Here is a 19,706-nt window from a genome sequence, read left to right on the forward strand (position 1 = left end):
TAATTGCCCTCTCCTCTCCACTCATACAGTCATCACCCTAATTTGGGCCCCTATAAAGTGGGCCATTGGAATATCCTTTTAATTAGTGTCTCTATTTCCAGTTTCTTCTTGCCAAATTGATATTTTTACAGCAGAGGTCTGACCATGTCAGACCCTGAAGAAGCTACAGGGGTTTCCTAGTGGCTTTAAGGAAAAATACAAACTATCTTAATATCATGACAATTCACATTTCTCACTCAATTATGAGTTCTAACTCTGATGATTTCCACTTTGAGTGACTTTACTTAAGGCAATAGATTACTACTATTAAATCCCAATCTCTCTGGGTTTCAGATTTCCTTTTCTGAATAAAATAAAGGGTTTAGTCTGGAGAGCTCAAAAAAGTTAATATATGCAAAATACTTTGTAAATCTAAAAAGTGACGTGAATGCAAACTTTTATTATGCTTTTTGTCTGTACTTGGAGTTGCATGAGTTATTTATATCTTAAGATCTTAAAGAAACCCTAAGATCCTTCCAGATCAATAATTCCTTCAGACTGATTTCACATAACAACTCTTCCTACACTGTAAATTCTGCACTTGCAGCTCCCCATTCAGCACATTCCATCTCCCTCTCTTCTGCCTTTTCAAAAAGTTGTCATCCCTCCTTCCTGAAATGCTCTCCGTGCCCACCTCTGCCTTTCAGAATACCTAGCTCCCTTCAAGAATCAGAAGTTCCACCTCCAACATAAAGTCTTTCCTGATCCCCACCCAAAGTTCCATTTCATGCTAGCCTGTGTAAAGCTTATATTTACTCACCTGGATACCTATTCATTAGCTCCCACTCCCGTCCACCCCAAAGTAGAAAAGAGGGCAACATCCTTTAGCATATGCACTCCTGCTTTTGTCTTTACATGCCCCCAAGACCTGGCAAAACAGGTATTTACTATGTGTTTGCTTAACTGAATCAGACTGGGCTGGGGGCCGGCTGGGTCCTGAAGTCGAAGATAAAATTCCACAATTCTACCAGGTGCCCGAGTCTGGAACAGGTGTATTAAAGCTCACCAGGCTATGCCATTGTTTCGCATTTACAGAAGTCTCTTTCACCCGGACTAGTGCGGGTGAAAACTTTCAAATCCGAGGAGCCCAGTGGGGGCGGCTGGGTGGACAGAGCAGCGGCCCTGGAGGCAGGAGGACCTGAGTTCCAGTCCGGCCTCAGACACTGCAGTAGCTGTGTGGCCCTGGGCCAGCCGCTTGACCCCACTGCCTGGCAACGGCCGGGGAGTAGCGGGGGTGGAGAAGGCCGCACGGACAGGCCGCGCGCGGCTGCCAGGGCCCGCGTACCCTCGCCCGGCGGGGAGGCGGCAGGGAGGGCCGCCTCGCCGCTGGGGAAGGACTCCGACGCGCCGCGCGCGGGGCTCTGCCCTCTCTGCCGCCCGGGCGCGGCAGGTGCATGACGTCGCCGCTCGGGGGAGCCGGCAGGGTCCCCTCCGGGCCGGCGCCCTCCCCGGCCCTCGCCGCCCCTCTCACCCAGCCAGGTCCGGCGCTCCGGGACGTAGTAGTAGTCGTTCCCGAACTGGTCCGTGCCCACGTGCTGCTTGGCTTCCTTAGAGAAGAGACTCCAGAGCGCCCGAAGCCGCGCCCGGAGGCCGCCGCCGCTCACGCCGCCGCTCATGCCGCCTCCCGCAGCCGGGCCCGGAGACCCGCCGGGGCGGAGACTCGGAGGCCCCGCCCCCGGCCCGCCCCCTTCTCAGCAGCGGCGCTCGTTATTGGTCGCTGTGACCAGCGGCCCAGCCAACGAGTGGCGCCGCTTTTGAAGCCCCGCCTCCCCCGAGCCGGGCCGGCGGCTCGGGGCATGGCGGCGCGGAGCCCGCGGCCCGGCGGCTGGCGCGATGCTGAGCTTCCTGGAGGCGCGACGAGCCGGCTTGGACGATCCCGTGAGGCTTCGGAGAGCCGAGGCCACCCGGAGGTACAGAGGCGCGGCGGCCCCGCTGCCCCCGGCCCTTTGCAGCTCCCGGGCGGGCCTGGCACCCCCGGCGGCCCCCTCCCCCACACCTGGGCCCCTCGCTGGGCTTTCTCCCCGCCCCACAGCGTCCACCCCATGCTCCGCCCCTGCACCTCCCCTGCTGAGCCGTGCCGGAGCAGCCCGCCCCCCCAGTGAGAGTTCAAGTCCGGCCTAGCCCTGTGGCCTTGGCCAAGCCGCCTAGCCCCGCCGCCCAGCAAAACTAAAATAAATAGGAACTGCTTTCAGGCGCTTCTTTCTCTATCCTCTTCCCCAGACGCTAGTGCCACCCCTTCCACTTGACCTCTCTGTGAGTACTTGCATTTATTTTTGTATTCTGTAAATATACTTCTATGTTGGTGCCCTCTGCCTGTCAGACTGGAAGCTCCTGGAAGTTGGCATCATATCGCTTGTTGCGGCTGCACAGCGCCTACCACGGCCAGCCCACCCCGCTTAGCATGAACCTTTGTGTTTGGTGCTGGAGATGAAAAAAAGAAAGTTAAAAGCAATCAATCGAGGAACGTTTATTAATTTCCTACTCTGTGCCAGGCATAGTGCACAGCACTGAGGATAAAGGAAGAAGCTAAAGGCGATCCTTGCCCTCAGTTAACTACAAACAAGCTAAAGACATTGTAAACTGGAATTACTTAACAGAACAGAGGCACTGGAATGAAGAGAGTGCAATCTAGAAAGGCTTCATTTGTAGAAGGTGGGATTTTAGCTGGGACTTGAAGAAAGCCAGGAGGCAAAATAAGGAAGGAGAACAATTCCTAAGATAGAATATCTTAGAAGGCCAGTATTACTAGATCATAGTATACTTGGGGGGGGGGGGTATAAGAAGACTTAGAAAGCTAAGAGAGGGGTAGAAACAGGTTATGAAAGCCTTTGAATGTCAAACACTATTTTATATTTGATCCTGGAGGTAATAAGGAGCCAAATGGAGTTTATTGAATAAGTAGACTGTGATTAGGAAGAGTAAAATTGGGCAGACCTGTGAATTGGGAAGATCATTTTGACAACTGGCTATACAAAAGGATGAATCTGAGTAAAGAGAGAGTTTTAGTAGGCAGACCAACCAGTAGAATATTACAGCGGTTTAGAGCATTGAGCAATGAGGCCCAAAGGAGAGAAAAGATCCAATTTGAGAGAGTTCATATGAAAGTAAAATCAGCAGACTTTGGACAGAGATTGGATATAGGGGTTGAGAAAGACTAAAAATGAGTCATAAACAAAAAACAAATTCTGTTTAAAATATCTACAGAAAATCCAGTTCAAAATATCTAGTAAAAAGCTTGAGATAGAAAGACAGACAGACAGACTGGAGTTAGAAGAGAAGTTAGAACTGGGTAAGCAGATCTGTGACTCATCAGATAGACATAATAATTGAATCTTTTGAAGCTGATAAGATACCCAAGTGAAAAGATATAGCCTGGAAAAAGAGAAACAAACCAAAGACAGAGAGCCCTTTGGGACTCCTACAGTTAGAGGACATGTCCTGAATAAGAATCTTGCAAAGGACACTGAGAAGTAATGATCCAATAGGGAGGAGAACCAAGAGATACTAGTATCCTGAAAATCCAAAGAAAAGACAGTATCTGGAGAAGAGGGTAATTGGCAGTGTCAGAGGCTTCAAGGAGATCAAGAAGAATGAGGTTTGAGAAAAGATTATTGATTTGGCAATTAGGAGATCATTAGTAACAGAGACTTGACATACTTGACAAATGTTTGTTGATGATAGAGATTGTTTCAATCTTTGTATTTCTGATGCCTGTACCTAGCACAAGGAATGACATGTGACAGGTCCTTAATGAATGCTTATTCAATATTTCTCTATGAAGTGACTCTTACCTAACTACCAACAAACCTGCTCAATTCCCAATTTTTGCTTGACTTTGCCAACCTTTGAAGTTATTGACTGTCATCTCTTTTCCTTTTCATTGCCATATATAACCTTTAAGTATTATCCTTTACTTATTTCACTTCTATTACATAATAACTTGCACCTTAATCCTTTATTAGAATTCTGTTCCATTCTCTCTTCTGAAAATACTTTGAGATTTTGAAGAGTGGAGAAATAACTCAATATGTAGTCTCAAAATTCTGAGGGGAGTGAGTTAGGTTATATTCAGAAATAAAGATTATTTAGATTCAAAAGATAAAAATTTTAAAGAAAAATAGAAATATAATGTAGGATAGTTAAAGGATCTGTAATTTTACCCTTGTAGCAACCAATTTAGAGAAAAGCCTCCCAAATTTAGATAGGTAACACACATTTGGAGTATAGCCTTGAATCAAAGCCAGAATGAAACTTCTCTATAAATCTAGAGCTGAGAAAAGAGCCTAGGCAAAAAGTCAGAAATATAATTCTTTCTCATTAAAGACAGACCCCTTGAATTTACCAAAGGGAAAAAAAGTTAAAGAAGGTAGAAGATGGAATCCTGAGGTGATCTGATGAAGGAAAGATCATTGAGGGAGAAAGAAGGAATGGTCAGGGGAACAGAAGGAGATCTAGAAAAGTCCAGCGTTCAGAAGTTAAGGGAAGAGAGTTTCTAGAAAGGGTTATTATATCAGTCAGTTATATTAATAAGCACACATTCTGGCATTGATTATAAAGTAGTCTTATCTGAAGAGTAGGCTTAGCTAATTTTGGAAACATTAATTTTCAAAGATGATCTTCTGAGTTTTAGTGAGGTTGATTTCTTTGTTGCTGGGGTCCTAGCACAATTGAAATTTTGTATCTTAAATGGTATTTGGAAGCAGCATTTGGCAACCTGGGACTTCCAGCCCAACTTTATATCCAAAAACCATAACTCTGATCTCTAATACATTTCCCTTTGACATTAACTGGATTTTTAGGAATAGGAATTAGACAAGTATAGAATTATGGAGTCCTTGCACTGTCTATTTCATTTCCTTCGTTCCTTGTTACATAGGTAGATGTCTATATAAGGAAAATTAAGAATTCTTTCCCCTCCCTTTTCCCATTATATATACCATTATGTATGGTTTTTATAATTCAATGTGCTAAGAACATTTATAAAAATAACTTTATGAAATATTTGAATATTATTCCAATTCTCAAAAAGATTTCCTTTATTATAGATCCTCATATGTCATTCAAGTTAATTATATGTGAATATCCTAGTAACACTATGGAAGTATAAAATTTACAATTTTCCAGAATTATTCTCATTGAATTAATAGTAGTAAAACAGAAATAAATGTAGCTCATGAAATAATATTTATAATGATTGCTTTCATTCATTAGTAAAAAAATGAAAATTTATTAAAATCTGAATAATTTCAAAAATAAAATCAGCAAATATGTAATTAAGTACTTCTATTGTGCAAAATATTGGAGGAAAAAAGACAAAACTGTAGTAGAACTTTAAAGTATTCATGATTTGATTTTGTATATATTTCTCAACACTTTAACCAAAAACAATACCTACATCCTTAATAGATGATATTTATTAGTTATCAGTCACCTAATGGTCAAAATGGTATTGAACCTTTTTGAACAAGGATATGTTAGTCTTTGTAGAAAGGTATTGTAGTCCACATCCAGGTCCATACCCAAAGCCTTCCTGTCCTAGAAACAAATTCCACAGCTTGTATTTTGTCGATATAGTCTTTAAGAACCCAAGACTTTTCCATCCCACAATAAAGAATGAAATTTTAATAGAGGAAAATCTGAATTAGTGGGAAATGAATATAGTCATTGCTTATCTTAATAAAGATTCAAAATAGGATCATATCTGGTAGGGGTCACAAAAGCCATCTGGTCTATCTGTTCCCCATATATTTATTAAAGATCATCATATCAAGACAGTACAGGTGCCTAAGATAACACAAAAAAGCAAGCATCAGAAGTGGGTTTTGAATCTAGGACTCTGTGGCCTCAAAGCCAGAATTGTTTCTACTGTACCAAGCTGTCTTCCCAATAAATGAAAAAAAAAACTTATGTTTGATTCTCCTCCTTCCTGTCTTAACTATTCCTTCTAAATTTTCTTCATAGGATCATCATCCATGTCCTATCCTCTGTGCATATAATCCTAATTCTGTATTCTTTTTTTCTTTCAAAGATATCTAGACCTCCTCTGTTCTGAGTTAGAACATTTAAAGAAGAATTCATTATCTTTCCTGCTAAATCTACCACATTCATCCAGATCAGCAACTTAGGAGTCATTCTTATTTCATCCTTTTCCCCTCACCTCCTCTTCCCTAATATAGGCAGGTCCCAAATCTTATCTATTCTACTATCACAAAATCCTCATATCCTCCTTTTCATTCAGCTACCATTTCACATCTCATTTGGGAAATTGTACTAGTCCTTTTTTTTTCACTAGTTCTTAATTTTTGATGTCCCTGCTTCCATTCATTTCCTTAATCAATGCTTTTTCCACATAGCTGCCAAATCAATCTTTCTAAAATTGTGTGTCACTCCCTCCCTGCTCACAAAATGACTTCCAGTTGCCTCAAAGGGAAAATACAGTATCTTCTATTTTTTAAATCTAAGCTCTTCACAGTATGGCTCCAGCTTACCTTTCCAGAATAGATGCATCACTCCCCACCTTGAATTCTTTCTTCTGACCAAATTGGCCTACTAATTGTTGCTTAGACTTGTCATCCTATCACCTGCCTCTCTTTGTTGCTGTATCCCCTCTCTCTGGAATGCACTCCCTTTTCATCTCTTTCTAGCTCTCTTCTAGTATCAACTCAAGTGCTCCCTCCTGTATGATAACTTTGCTGATACTCACTGAATTTAGTGTCCTCTCTTTCCTCCCTAGAATTATTTGTTATGTATTTTTATATTTACTTATCTGGAATATAATCTGCTGCACCACCACCCATCTCAGTTAAATATAAGTTCTTTAAGGACAGGGACAATTTCTTTTTTTGTCATATCTCCAGCACAGTGGATAACACATATAACAGTACCTGGCTCTATACTAGCTCCTGGAATACAAACAATTCAACCCTACTTACCTGGGGGACACAACACAAGCGTAAAAGTGAACCAAAGCTGCTTAATAGTTATTGAATTAAATTTCCTCTTGTTGTATATTAAAAGGTTAGACTGTGTATTTTTAAAAAATTTCCTTGAGGAAGCTTTTAGAATACTAGATTCTTCAATTTGGCAGGAACCTTAGAGGTCATCTGATCCAACCAGCTTGATGCAGGATCCCCTCTGTAACATCCTTACATAAAGATTTCCCATTATCTCATGAATGTTTCCAGTGATAGGGATCCAGATAATACCCACAGAATAAGTTTTCTGTATTGTTAAAAGGGAAACACATTGTGTAATTGATTTATACTGCTGTCAGCAAGGCACAAAGGGTTTTTGAGATCATTTTACCTAAACAATGAATCTCTTGGCTTTTTAAAAGAATGGAGCTGGGGGGCTGTTACCCTCTCCTAGGAAACCTGAAAGCAAATCTAGGACAATGGTTAAACTTTTTTTTAAAAAAATTCTTCCATTCTCCTGAATTTTGAAAATATAATTCAGAAATAACATGGGAAAGCCTTTATTTAGGACTGGCTGGGTAAATATGTCCACTGCATAGCTTTCTTTTACTCAGATTTACTGACAAAAATTCATTTGGTTCACTCTTCATTTTTTTCAAAGGAGAAAATCAAGGCCAAGAATATGATTTGCCCTTCGGCTTAAAGTTTATCAGTTGTGAGTTGTGATTCAAATTCAGCTCTTTCAACTCAGCCATAAATGAGTATCTTTTTAATATTTAACTTCATTTATGAAAAAAATTTCTTTTCAATTCATAATTTGGGAATCTGTAGAATTTCAGAAAAGTTTTTCTATATTTTTATATAAATTATTTAATTAATTAGTAAAAATTATACTAGGAATTATAGTAGGTCTCTGCTGTAAGTATAATTGTAAGGAAAGGGAAAATGTAAACCATAAAGATTACTGAAATTGAAAACCTCTAATTCCTAAATTAATTTTATTTATTTCTTTTTTACTTGTAATTTTTATATTTTTCCCAAAGGGTCTTAAAATTGGAATTAAACAAAGACAGAGATGTGGAAAGAATACATGGCAATGGTGTCAACACCCTTGATATTGAACCTGTTGATGGGAGATAGTAAGTTAATTTCGTTAGTTTAATGTCTTTGTTACATAGATATGATATTGTAATTTTGCGAGTAAAAATTGCCAGCAAAAGTCAGTCTTGAAGGGGTAAAAAAAAAACTAAATAGTTGGGATTTTTTAAATGTAATTTTATACATGTGAGCAAAAACTAAGTACACATTGACAAATAAAGAGCTTGCTCAACCAATGTTAGTAAAGAATTAGTCAATATTAGCCTCGTCATCTGACTTGATCCATTTATGTTTCTATAGTCCTTGAAGATTTACAATGTACTTTACAGGCGTTATACCATTATACCATTTTTTTTTTTAGGTTTTTGCAAGGCAATGGGGTTAAGTGGCTTGCCCAAGGCCACACAGCTAGGTAATTATTAAGTGTCTGAGACCAGATTTGAACCCAGGTACTCCTGACTCCAGGGCCAGTGCTTTATCCACTGCGCCACCTAGCCGCCCTCCATTATACCATTTTTAAGGGAGGAAATTGAGGTTCAGAAGATGATACCATTTGGTCCTTATAAGCCTGATAAAGTAGGCTTTACAAATAGTGTTTACCCATTTTACAGTTGAAGAAACTGAAGTTCATAGTGATTATAGTCTCATGGCTTATAAGTGATGGACCTAGAATTCAAATTCAGGTCTTACTCCAGTAGAAGGAGTACTACACTTAATACTGTTGCTCAGTATTAAACTAATGTGCCAAAATTCTAAAATCCAATTTGTTCTCTTAGTATGATTCAATGTGACCTCTACAAATTTCTTTGTAATTTACTAGCAAACCATGCCTTATGGGTAGTAATGTTAAACTATTTTGGACTATCTCAAAATATCATAAACTAGTAGTCTTTTTTTTTTTAACTAGTAGTCTTAATAAAAATTTCTTGACCATTTGCTTATTACATTTCAGTGAGTTGAAACAGTCCCTTGATAGAAGTAAAATGTCAGTTATCATAAATAAATGGATGATGTGAAATAAAAAATGTCCTTTTTTTTTTGACAGCATGTTATCAGGTGGTTCAGATGGCATTATTGCACTTTATGACCTTGAAAACTTCAGCAGAAAAGTTCATTATACATGTAAAGCTATTTGTTCTGTGGGCAGGTATGTATTCAAAATATGATTAGTCAGCAAAAACTAATATAAATCTTTTCTGTCATAAATGCAAATTTTAAAACAGCAGTATATTAAATGAAAGGGTTAAGTTATGTTCAAAAAGCACATAATTTCCTCTGAATCCTATAGATTTTTTAAAAAATTAGCAAAAACATGTGTAACTGACTTTTATACGTTACTTTCCAAAAGACATGAGAATATACTTTTTTAAATGAGAAATTATAAGTCTTGTAGCATATTTTCTTTCTTTTCATTCTGTCCTGGATCTTTAGTAATCCATATGTCCATCTTTTCTTGAACATCTTGATGACTGACTGACTTTACTTTTGCTTCAGTTGACTCCCAAACTAATTTTGACTCTAACATGGTCTTCCATTTTATGATTTCCTATATACCACCCTAGAACCTCTCATTTCCCCTGACCTTCCAACACTGACTTCTGATATCCCACATTCTATGTGAGTCCACCATCAGTTTCTCTCTTCCCACTTTTAACTATACAAAACAGATAAGAAGTACATGAAATCACACTGATTTCACTATATAAATTGTTGATGCTTATTCTCAACTGAACCCTCACTCATTTTTCTCTTACTCTTCAATGCTTTCCTATCATGGTAGTTTCAAGACCTTTTCTCTCAAAGTTCTCAACCTCTGCCTTTACACATTTAAAACATGGTACCTAATCTCTTGTTCTATTTAGCTTCAGGAGCAGTTAGGTGGCCCAATGGATAAAGTGTTGGCATTGGAGTCAGAAGGATAGGAACTCAAATTCAACTTCAAATACTTGACTCTAACTAGCTGCATGACCTTGGGCAAATCACTTAACTCTGATTGCCTCTCATCCAGGGCCATTCTCCAGTCATCCTGATCCATATCTGATCACGGGACCAGCCAGATGGCTCTGGAGGAGAAAGTGAGGCTGATGACTTAGTTCAGCACTCCCTCACTGAAATCCAATTCATGTATTTGTTGCAGCATCACCTCCATGATGTTGTGGTCTTCTTTGAAAATGAAGGACAAACATTATACTGTATTGAAATTCAGCATATCTGATGAGTTCTCTGAACTCCTTTCTTTGATTCCCTGAAAGTTCTTAGTGTCCTTGACTATTTTTTCCTTCCCTCATGTCTCAAGTCTTGTCTCTACCCCTTTCTATGTCTTATCTTTGCCAGTCATGATTCCCATCTCTTGATTTGTTCAAGTAAATATCCACTGTCTTCTACTACTTCAATTTTTCTTTGTCCATTTACTTTTAATTATCCTACAAAAATTATCCAGCCATTAATAGGAAACTTATCAATCACTCTTTTTATCTAGTCTCTGGCCATTCAGCTATTGATTCAGTATATCAGAGTATACTCTCTCTGGTGATATTTAAATGAAGAAATGCAAACAGTAGTGTTACTTTCTGTATTGAATAAAAATGCCATTTCCCTTAATATAAGTTGAGAGAAAAACTTTTGTTATTACTCAAGTTTCCCTAATACAAAAAGAAGCCAACAAACAAAAAAGTCTTTTCTCTTTCCTTCTAATATTGTGCCTTGTCATCTCCTTTAAAATCATTTTCTTAAAAAAAAAAGTCTACATCGGGTAATTCCATTTTCCATCCACTTGTGATCCTTAACCAATTTTTAGTCTGATTTTATGTCACTTAGTCTATAAACATTAAGTACTTAGTGTTCTGGTAAGCACAGTGGGGAGGTGGGGGTGGGGGGGGGCAGCACAGAGAAAAAGGACAAAAAACAATTTCTGTCTTCATAAAGCTTACAGTCTAAAAGAAGAGAAAAGCAAACACACATGTGAGTGTGTGTATCTGTGTGTATAAAAATGTACATATACATAAAAGTGTATATCTATATCTATCATATATATATATATATATATATATATATATGCATAGAGAGAGAGAGAGAGAGAGAGAGAGAGAGAGAGAGAGAGAGAGAGATGAAACTTCTTCAAGAAGCAGCCAAGAGGTCAGTGTCACTGGATCAAAGAATGCATATTGGGGAGGATAACTAGGTTTTGAAGGGTTTTAAATGCTGAACAAGGCATTTTGTATTTGATCTTAGAAACAAAAGGAAACCACTGAAGTTTACTGCGAGGGTAAATTACATGGTCAGACCCTTGCTTTAGGAAGATCATTTTGGTGACTGAATGAAGGATGAATTAAAGTGGGGGGGGAGAGAGACATGAAGCAAGCAGATCCACTAGCAGGCAGTTGCAATAGTCTAGCCATTTGATTATAAGGCCCTAGAGTGGAGTGATTATAGTGTCAGAGAAGAGAAGGGATTGAAGAGATATTGCTAAGGTGAAACTGACAGGTCTTGGCAGGGGTGGGAGGGGGTGTTAAAAAGGGGTATGGGGAAGTTAGTGAGACATCCAATATGACTCCTGAGTTTCAAACCTGAGGGTGAAATAGCAAGTTCTGTTGTAGACATAGTGAATTTGAGATGTCTGAAAGGTAATTGGAAGTCAGCAGACAATTTGGGGCAAGATAGGTAGATTTGAGAATTATCAGCATAAAGATGATAATCAAGTCCATAGGAGCTGATGGAAATCCCTAAATTAAGTTGTTTAGAGGGAGATGAGAAGAAGATGCAGGAGAGAATCCTGTGGGACAACTATAATTTGAGGTCATAATCTGATGAAGAACTAGCAAGGGAAATAGAGAAAATGTGATTAAATAAGAGAACCAGAAGAAAGATGTGTCTTGAAAACCTGGAAAGAAGAGAGTATCAGGCACAAGAGAATAATCAGCAGTGCCAAAGACAACAGAGAAATCAAGGAGATTGAGAGATAGAGAAAAGACCTTTGCTTTTGACAACCAAGAACTCATGGTAACTGGAGAGAATAGTTTTAGTGGAATGATAAAGTCAGAAGCTGGATTATAAGCAGTGAAGGAGAGAGTGGGAGGAAAGAAAGTGAAAGCACTTACTGTCGAAAACCTTTTCACCATTTCTTGAAATCAATCTTTTAATTAAAGGACACCTATAATTTTTATTTCAAAATCAAATGGTCATTTCTCAGTCTTTACCCTCTTTGATCCTTTTATATCTTTACCATTTACCATTTGATTACTGAGACATTATACTCTTGCTAGTTCTACCTCTCAACCAGTCCTCTTCTGTCTCTTCACCCTTGCTCTTCAAGATAAAAATTTCTCAAAGTTCTATTTATTTCTCGATCATTCTACACCCTTGAATTACTCCCTCTAAATAGAGGTGAAGGAAATCCCACAACATGGCCAACTAGGTCTACTGCAAATTAATATTATCTAATTGCAATTGTGCCATCATTACAAAAAAAAAAGCAGTTCTTTTAATTTGTTATTCCATTCCCCAGAGAGAGGCTCTTTCCTCTTCAAACCACCCACAGTATTCTCTTTCCTCAAATACTCAGCTAAGGAATTCACTAAGAAAATAAAAACTATTCACCAAGAGCTCCCTCTTCTCCCTTTTTCTGTATCTCAAAATGCCTTGATCACCCTCTTTTTCTTTTCTCCTAATTTGTTTGTGATGAATTCAGTTTGTTTCTTCTAATTGCCAAGGCCATCCTCTATGAATGCATCTTTGATCCTATCATCTCCTATCTTCTGCATTAATCTTTACTCTCTCCCTATCTCGCTGCAGCCTCCAACCACACTAGTCTCTTCATCCTTTAAAAAAAACCTTCATTAGATCTTTTTTTCCTTTTTTTTTTTTTAGGTTTTTTTGCAAGGCAAATAGGGTTAAGTGGCTTGCCCAAGGCCACGCAGATAGGTAATTATTAAGTGTCTGAGGCTGGATTTGAATTCAGGTACTCCTGACTCCAGGGCCAGTGCTCTATCCACTGCACCACCTAACTGGCCTTCTTCATTAGCTCTTAAAAATTCCCCTAAACACCTAAAAAAAGGATTGCATTCATTTCTTCCATTTCCTCTATTATCCACTTCACTTGATAACCTTTCTCATCTGACTTCCAAACTTATCGTTTTTCTAAAACTTGTCTCTCCAAAGTTATCAGCAGTTGTTTATTTGCTAAATCTGATTGCATTTTCTTAATACTCATCCTTTTGAACTTCTCTGCCACTTTTATCTCTGTTGACCATCCAGATGTCTGTAGGACATGTCATTTGAATGTCCTACTAATTAGTACTTCCAATTCAATTTGTTCAAAATCAAGTTTATAATTTTTCTCCAAAAAGCAAAACAAACAAACAAAACCCTTGTTCCATTTTCTGACTTCAATTTCTGTCACTGGTAAATACCACTATCATTTTATATTCTCATCTTCACAAACTTGATAATTGTTTGAACTCTTCTGAGAATCACTGAGGAAGAAGTGATTTGAATGATCACCTAATTCAGCCTGTATCTGGAACAAATTTCTACCCTACAGCATATTCCACAAATTATCATCTGGCCCTGTTTTAAAACATATAGCAATTAACCAACCTGTTCCTGGTATAACTCATTCTATTTGTAATTGTTAGGAAGTTTTTTCTTATGTTGAAGCTAAAATCTTCCTTTGTGGTTTTCACCTATTGTTTTATATCCATCATCTGGGTTTAAAAAAGATCAAGTTTAGTCCTTTTCATACAGCAGCCCTTCAGTACTGGGAAACAGTTATATTTCTATTTCTCTTAACTAATTATAATAAGACATCATATCCAGGGTTCTCACAGTCCTAACCATCCTTTTCTGGGTGTGCCCCAGTTGGTCAGTTCCCCAAAATTAACTATTAGTCATATGTTCAGGGCTCTTTCTGTAGTCTTTTTTGGCTTCTTTTCTATCTCTATCAATGTTGCCTTAACATTGCCTTGGATCCTTCAGCTGCCATGTCAAATTGTTGAAGCACATTGAGTCAGTTTCAACAGAACTCTCATTTCTGCTTTACACTATTGTGAAGTCATGTTTCCTATATCTTCTATTTGTGCAACTGGGTTTTTTTTGACCCATGTCTTGATCATAACTGACAAATCTCTTATTCTGGATGGACCCTATTGAATTATTCTATTCAAAAATTGAATCTTACAAGATTCTAGAATCATTAGTCTCAAAGATGGAATTATACTATGGTGAGAGCATTCTGATCTACACACATCAAATCTTTTCAAATATGGGGGCCAGAATTTCTTGCTTTCTTTCGATTCTTTAATCCTTCATTTTCTTCAGTCTCCTTAAGGCAGGTTTTTCCCTATGGCAACCCCAATATTCTGGGGTTCTATATTGAGATACCCATAAAACTTCAGGGATCTGCACCTAATACCTTCTCATACTACACAAGGATCTTATCTGAATACCTAAGGTCCTTGATAGTATCTTGTATTTGGTTCCAGCTTCTGAATTACAACGCTTTTCTGCATCATCTCCACTCCTGAAATCATAATCATATCTCTCTCTACCCACTCTGTTCTCAGCATGTCCTTAATAGCTCTAAACTGTACTGTGTAATTCCAGGTGCCAACCTCATATTCTGTACCAAGACCCAGACTGAAGAAAATACCCAAGTTCTTTTTTATCACCTAGTGCCTTGGGGATGGTAATGCCTGACTAACTTTAGGCAACTGTGATGTAGAGCCTAAGACTTGGATTTGGGAAGCCCTGGTCTCTGATCCCACCCTGATACTTAAAAACTTTATATCTAAGTCACCTAACCTCTCAAATCCTCCAGTTTCTAATCTTTAAAGTGGAGACAACAATAGGTATGCCTATTGTACTTACCTCACAGATTGTCATATGACTCCAAAGTGATAATGCACATGAAATGCTTTGAAAATTGTGAAGGGCCCAGACCTCCACATCACATCCCACCTTTTCTCCACCATACCTTTTCTACTCAGACCATCATCCTCCACCTCCCCCATTTTTCAGCTCTCCTTTATATGTTGCGTTTCCACATTAGTATATTTACACCCAGGACAGAAACTGTCTTACTTTCTTGCATTTGTGTCCCCGGTATTTGGCACAGTACCTTGCTTATAGAAAGTGATTAATAAATGCTTTATCCTTCTAAAAGCTAACTATCACTATTTTGTCCAAATGGTCTTCTCCTACCAAGATACAGATCATTTCTACTTTGGCAATCAATCCCACTTAATTAGTTAGAAGTGAGTCCAAGCTGATTGCCATATCCTTGTACTTTTTTTAAGAATCAAATTATCACTAGTACAAGTCAAAAATTCAACTATTGGGGTCAGATAGGTGGCGCAGTGGGTAGAGCACTGACCCTCGAGTCAGGAATACCTGAGTTCAATCTAGCCTCAGACACTTAATAATTACCTAGTTGTGTGACCTTGGGCAAGTCACTTAACCCCATTGCCTTAAATAAATTTTTTTTTAAAAATTCAACTACTCTGCTTTTAGCAGAAAAATAGTTGTCTGAATATTCCAAGTTCTCCATCTCTCTTAGTATACTTTAGTATTAGGAATGTGATCTCAAATAGTCACTACTTACTCCTTCTAGTCAGGGTATTATAATATTCTCTCCACAGTTTTATTGCTTCGTTTTCTCCTTCCATTGATCCTCACCTAGATTTTTTCTACTTTCCTTCCCCCTTCAGGTTCATGAATTTCCTCAGAAATTCCCATGCTTGTTTCAGCCCCCTCATTACCACCTATGAGAACTTTCTTCTCTTTATAAGATATACTTTATACATAGTAGGTAATCAATAAGTGTTCATTGAGCTGAATTATACTTAACTGATTATAGTGTTTGAGTCATCTTCTCTAAAGACCTTGTGATTTCATTTCCCGATTGAAAAAATAATCTTTGGTTAAACTTGATTCCTGATGACATTTTAGGGAAAACATTTTAAGGACTGGAGAAGTAATTAGGCAGTATACATTTTTCAGTGTTCCATTCAGTGAGTCAACTAATTAGCACCTAAACCTCAAGACCCTATTTTATCTCTTCATTAAATGGTTTCAGTTCATACCACATCAAGCAAGTTAGTTGGACAGGATATAATGTCTATATTTTTGCAATTCTTTGAGAATGTCTATAATACCATGAGGACATGACAATTATTTTGTGATTTAATTGCTTATGTTTTTATAGGCCTTAAAAATTTCAAAATGCTTCACTTTGTCTTATTTGAACTCTATAATATCCCTGTGAGATAAGTAGCATAAGTGTTATTATCCCTAGTTTATGGTTGAGAAAATTGAAGATTAATGAAAGTGTATATTACCTAAGATCAAGTAACTCTTCATTGGTGGTATCAATATCAGTACCTGGCTTCTAATTCTAAGTTCTCTGTTTTGTTTCTATCTTGCTAGAGTGTGAAGCTCTGAAACAGATATTGTGCTTTTTTATCCTGGTTACCTATGATTTATCATATCCTAAGCAGAGGTGAAGCAAAAAAAGTAAAAAGAAAAAAATACTGGTTTAGCTAGCTTGTGAGGCTGTTCTAAAGTTACTTCCATGCTTCCATATACTATGGCTGGAGGCCACTGTGGGTTAAATGACTTATTCAGAGTCACACAGACTAGAGAAATTTATAGATGCTTTTGTTCATATTTCTTGGGACAATGTTTCTTGGGAATCCTTTGATATCTAAGTCATCCTCTAAAAGATTATCTAAATTATAAGAAGGAAAATCAATTATTGTTAATTCAATGTATTATCATGTACTAAAGCCCTACTCTTGATACTTACTGAATTGAATTTAGTAAGCAGGTATAAGCAGTCATATAGTAGATTGGAACTTCAGTCAGGAAGTTCTGGGTTTGAGTCTGGCCTCTGACACATATTGACTTTGAGTGCACCAGGTAATTCTCATAGCTGTAAGATGCAAAACAATTGGTGATCTTAAGTGGTAGGAAAAGTTTTCTCACTAGTTCTCTACATAAAAGCACAGCTCCAGACCAAAGTGAAACCCCAATCATTTGTTAAGTATTGTGAATATAGAAGACACTCTACTGTGTTTTAGTGATATGTAAACAGAAATGAAAGCTCATCCTCAAAAGAGCTTACGGTCTCCTCAGAGAAACAACAGATGTATAGCTAAGTGAATATAGGATATTTTCAGGAGAGAGGAAGCAGGAACAACTGAGGAGGGAGGTGCAGAGTATCAGGAAAGAATAGGAGGCATCACTTAACCTGAACCTGAGAGGGTGAGGTAGAAATTAATTTCAGGCAAAGGTTCTGCATTTGAGGAATAACTAGTAAGCCATATTTAATTAGATTGTGTAATGCATGAAGGAGAATAATATAGTTCTCCAAAGGTAGGAGAAAGCCAGATTGTACAGTGCTTTAAATGCTACACTGAAGAAATGGCATTTCAACCTAGAAACCCTAGGAAGCTGTGAAGAATTTTGAGAAGGAGAACATCAAAATTAGCTTGCAAAAATCAGCTGCATTTCTCTGTTGTAGCACAACTAAGAGGGAATAATATAGCAAAATCCCATTTCAAATAACAAAATATGCAAAATATTTGGGGATAAGGCTATGAAAAGCACAAAAAAAGTCTGGTATAGATTCAATTACAAAATGATCTTAAGGAAATAAAGATCAACTTTAAAATCAGGAAGAATATTCAATATTCATGGCTGGGCCAATATAATAAAAATCACAATACTATCAAAGTTAATTTTATATTTTTAATGCTCTACAGGCCAAATTGTCAAAAGTGATATTTTATAAAACTTGATAAAATAGCAATTCATTTGGAAGCCACAGATATAGAATATCCAAAGAAATGATGAAAAGGATTAGGGGCAAAGGAGGCATAGTTCTTCAGACCTTAGATTATATTATAAAGTAGCAGTCATCAAATCCTTCTGATAATTATTGAAAAATAGATTGTGAAGCAGACTAAAACAGAGAGAATTAGAATCAGTAAGATTCAATAAATCAGAAAACAATTACTTAAGAAAGAACTCTCTTATTTGATTAAAACTATTGGGAAAATTGAAAAACAATCTGGCAGAAAATAGACTTAGGACCAGCATTTATATCACATTTCACAATATATTTTAAATGGATACATTACCTTAATTTAAAAAAATAGTTAGAAGAGAACCAAATTATACACATCTCACCACTTTAGGTATGAAATGTATTCTGAAGCAAAGAAAAGACTAAGGCAATTTCAAAACATAAAATCAATAACTTTGATTACATGAAACTAAAAAGTTTTATCATAGACAAAATTAATGTACCTAGGCTAAAAAGAAATAATCAAATAGAAAATCATCACATTCCTCTGATAGTAGATATTCAAGATATGTAAACAGTTAACATACATATAGAAAGCCAAAAAGCATTCCCTAATAGATAAATGGCCAAAGGTTTTGAACAAATAATTCTCAAAAGAAGAATTGAAAGCTGAAAACAATGTAAAAAAGTTCTAAATCATTAATAATAAGAGAAATACGAATTGAAAGAGCCCTGAGGTTTCACCTCACACCCTGCAACTTTGCAAAGATGAAAAAGATTGAGAATATTCAGTGTAGAATGGGGTTGTGGAAAGATAAGTACAGTTACATTGTTGGTAGAACTGTGAATCAGTTCAACCATTTTGAAAAACATTTTGGAATTATGCCCATACCCTTTGAGTCAGAGATTCCATTACTTTGATTTTATTCCAAAATGATCATTGATAAGAAGAAAGTCACCATATACACCAAAATATTTATAGCAGCACTTTTTTGTGATAGTAAAAAATAGGAGACAAATTATTTGCCCATCAATTGGGGAATACTGAAAAAATTCTTGATCATAATGTAATATTTCTAACAAGTCATTCTAAGAAAAGATAATGTGATGAATATAGAGAAGCATAGAAAGATTTACATAAACTGATCCGCAGGGAGTAAGCAGAGCCAAGAAGACAACATACGCAATTTAATACTATAAATGATGTAAAAGGAAAGAAAATTCAAAAGTTTATATTTACAAAGGATCAAAAGAAAACATGTGAGGAGATGCTTCTTTCTTAGCCCACTATAGAAGTGGGAGAGTCAAAAGAGTTGAATATCAAATATATTTTTAGACTTTTTAGATGTATTAATCATTGATGCTATTTTTTTAATCATCCTTAAAAAATTTGTTATATGAGATGGTGCTGTGGGAGGTGAAGGAGGATGATACTATGGGAAATTATAGTGAAGTTAAAAAAAATCAGTAAAAATTTATTTTAAAAAAGATCAATGGTACATTTGAGGTAAGCAAGTACAGTTGTATGATGAAGTCAAAAAGCCATATCAGTGATTTTAGGATGAAGATAGTGTTTTGTTTGGGACATTTGAAACTTAATATTGACTATTCCTGCTTTGTAGAAACCATCCTGATGTTCATAAATACAGTGTAGAGACAGTACAATGGTATCCTCACGATACTGGCATGTTCACTTCAAGCTCATTTGATAAAACTCTGAAAATATGGGACACAAATACATTGCAAGTAAGTATATTTAAATCACTCAAAAGATGATGGATCTTTTAATCCTGGGTCTTTTTGCTGATAATACTAGCAAGATTGGCAGTTGTGACAATACTGAAAACTAATAT

At 37.3% G+C, this 19,706-nt stretch overlaps 2 protein-coding genes across 3 annotated transcripts in view; one reads left to right on the forward strand and one right to left on the reverse strand.

Moving 5' to 3' along the window:
- NDUFAF2 (NADH:ubiquinone oxidoreductase complex assembly factor 2) overlaps window positions 1–1,707 on the reverse strand; it is a 238,018-nt gene extending 236,311 nt beyond the window's left edge. Inside the window, exon 1 of one of the 2 annotated variants that reach the window (XM_074200168.1) lies at window positions 800–1,242. In XM_074200168.1, the coding sequence (XP_074056269.1) occupies window positions 800–860 (61 nt within the window). In that variant the 5' untranslated portion in view covers window positions 861–1,242. Of the gene's footprint in view, window positions 1–799; window positions 1,243–1,510 lie in introns of those variants that run through there. The other variant, XM_074200167.1, reaches the window with a different exon arrangement.
- Window positions 1,708–1,820: 113 nt separating this feature from the next.
- The window catches only part of ERCC8 (ERCC excision repair 8, CSA ubiquitin ligase complex subunit), a 57,162-nt gene continuing 39,276 nt past the window's right edge, over window positions 1,821–19,706 (forward strand). Inside the window, exons 1-4 of the mRNA XM_074200166.1 lie at window positions 1,821–1,949; window positions 7,997–8,092; window positions 9,097–9,198; window positions 19,476–19,599. Of these exons, the coding sequence (XP_074056267.1) occupies window positions 1,873–1,949; window positions 7,997–8,092; window positions 9,097–9,198; window positions 19,476–19,599 (399 nt within the window). The 5' untranslated portion in view covers window positions 1,821–1,872. The remainder of the gene's footprint in view (window positions 1,950–7,996; window positions 8,093–9,096; window positions 9,199–19,475; window positions 19,600–19,706) is intronic.

This window comes from Macrotis lagotis, chromosome X, assembly GCF_037893015.1.
Source record: "Macrotis lagotis isolate mMagLag1 chromosome X, bilby.v1.9.chrom.fasta, whole genome shotgun sequence".
NCBI classification, from domain to species: Eukaryota; Metazoa; Chordata; class Mammalia; order Peramelemorphia; family Peramelidae; genus Macrotis; species Macrotis lagotis.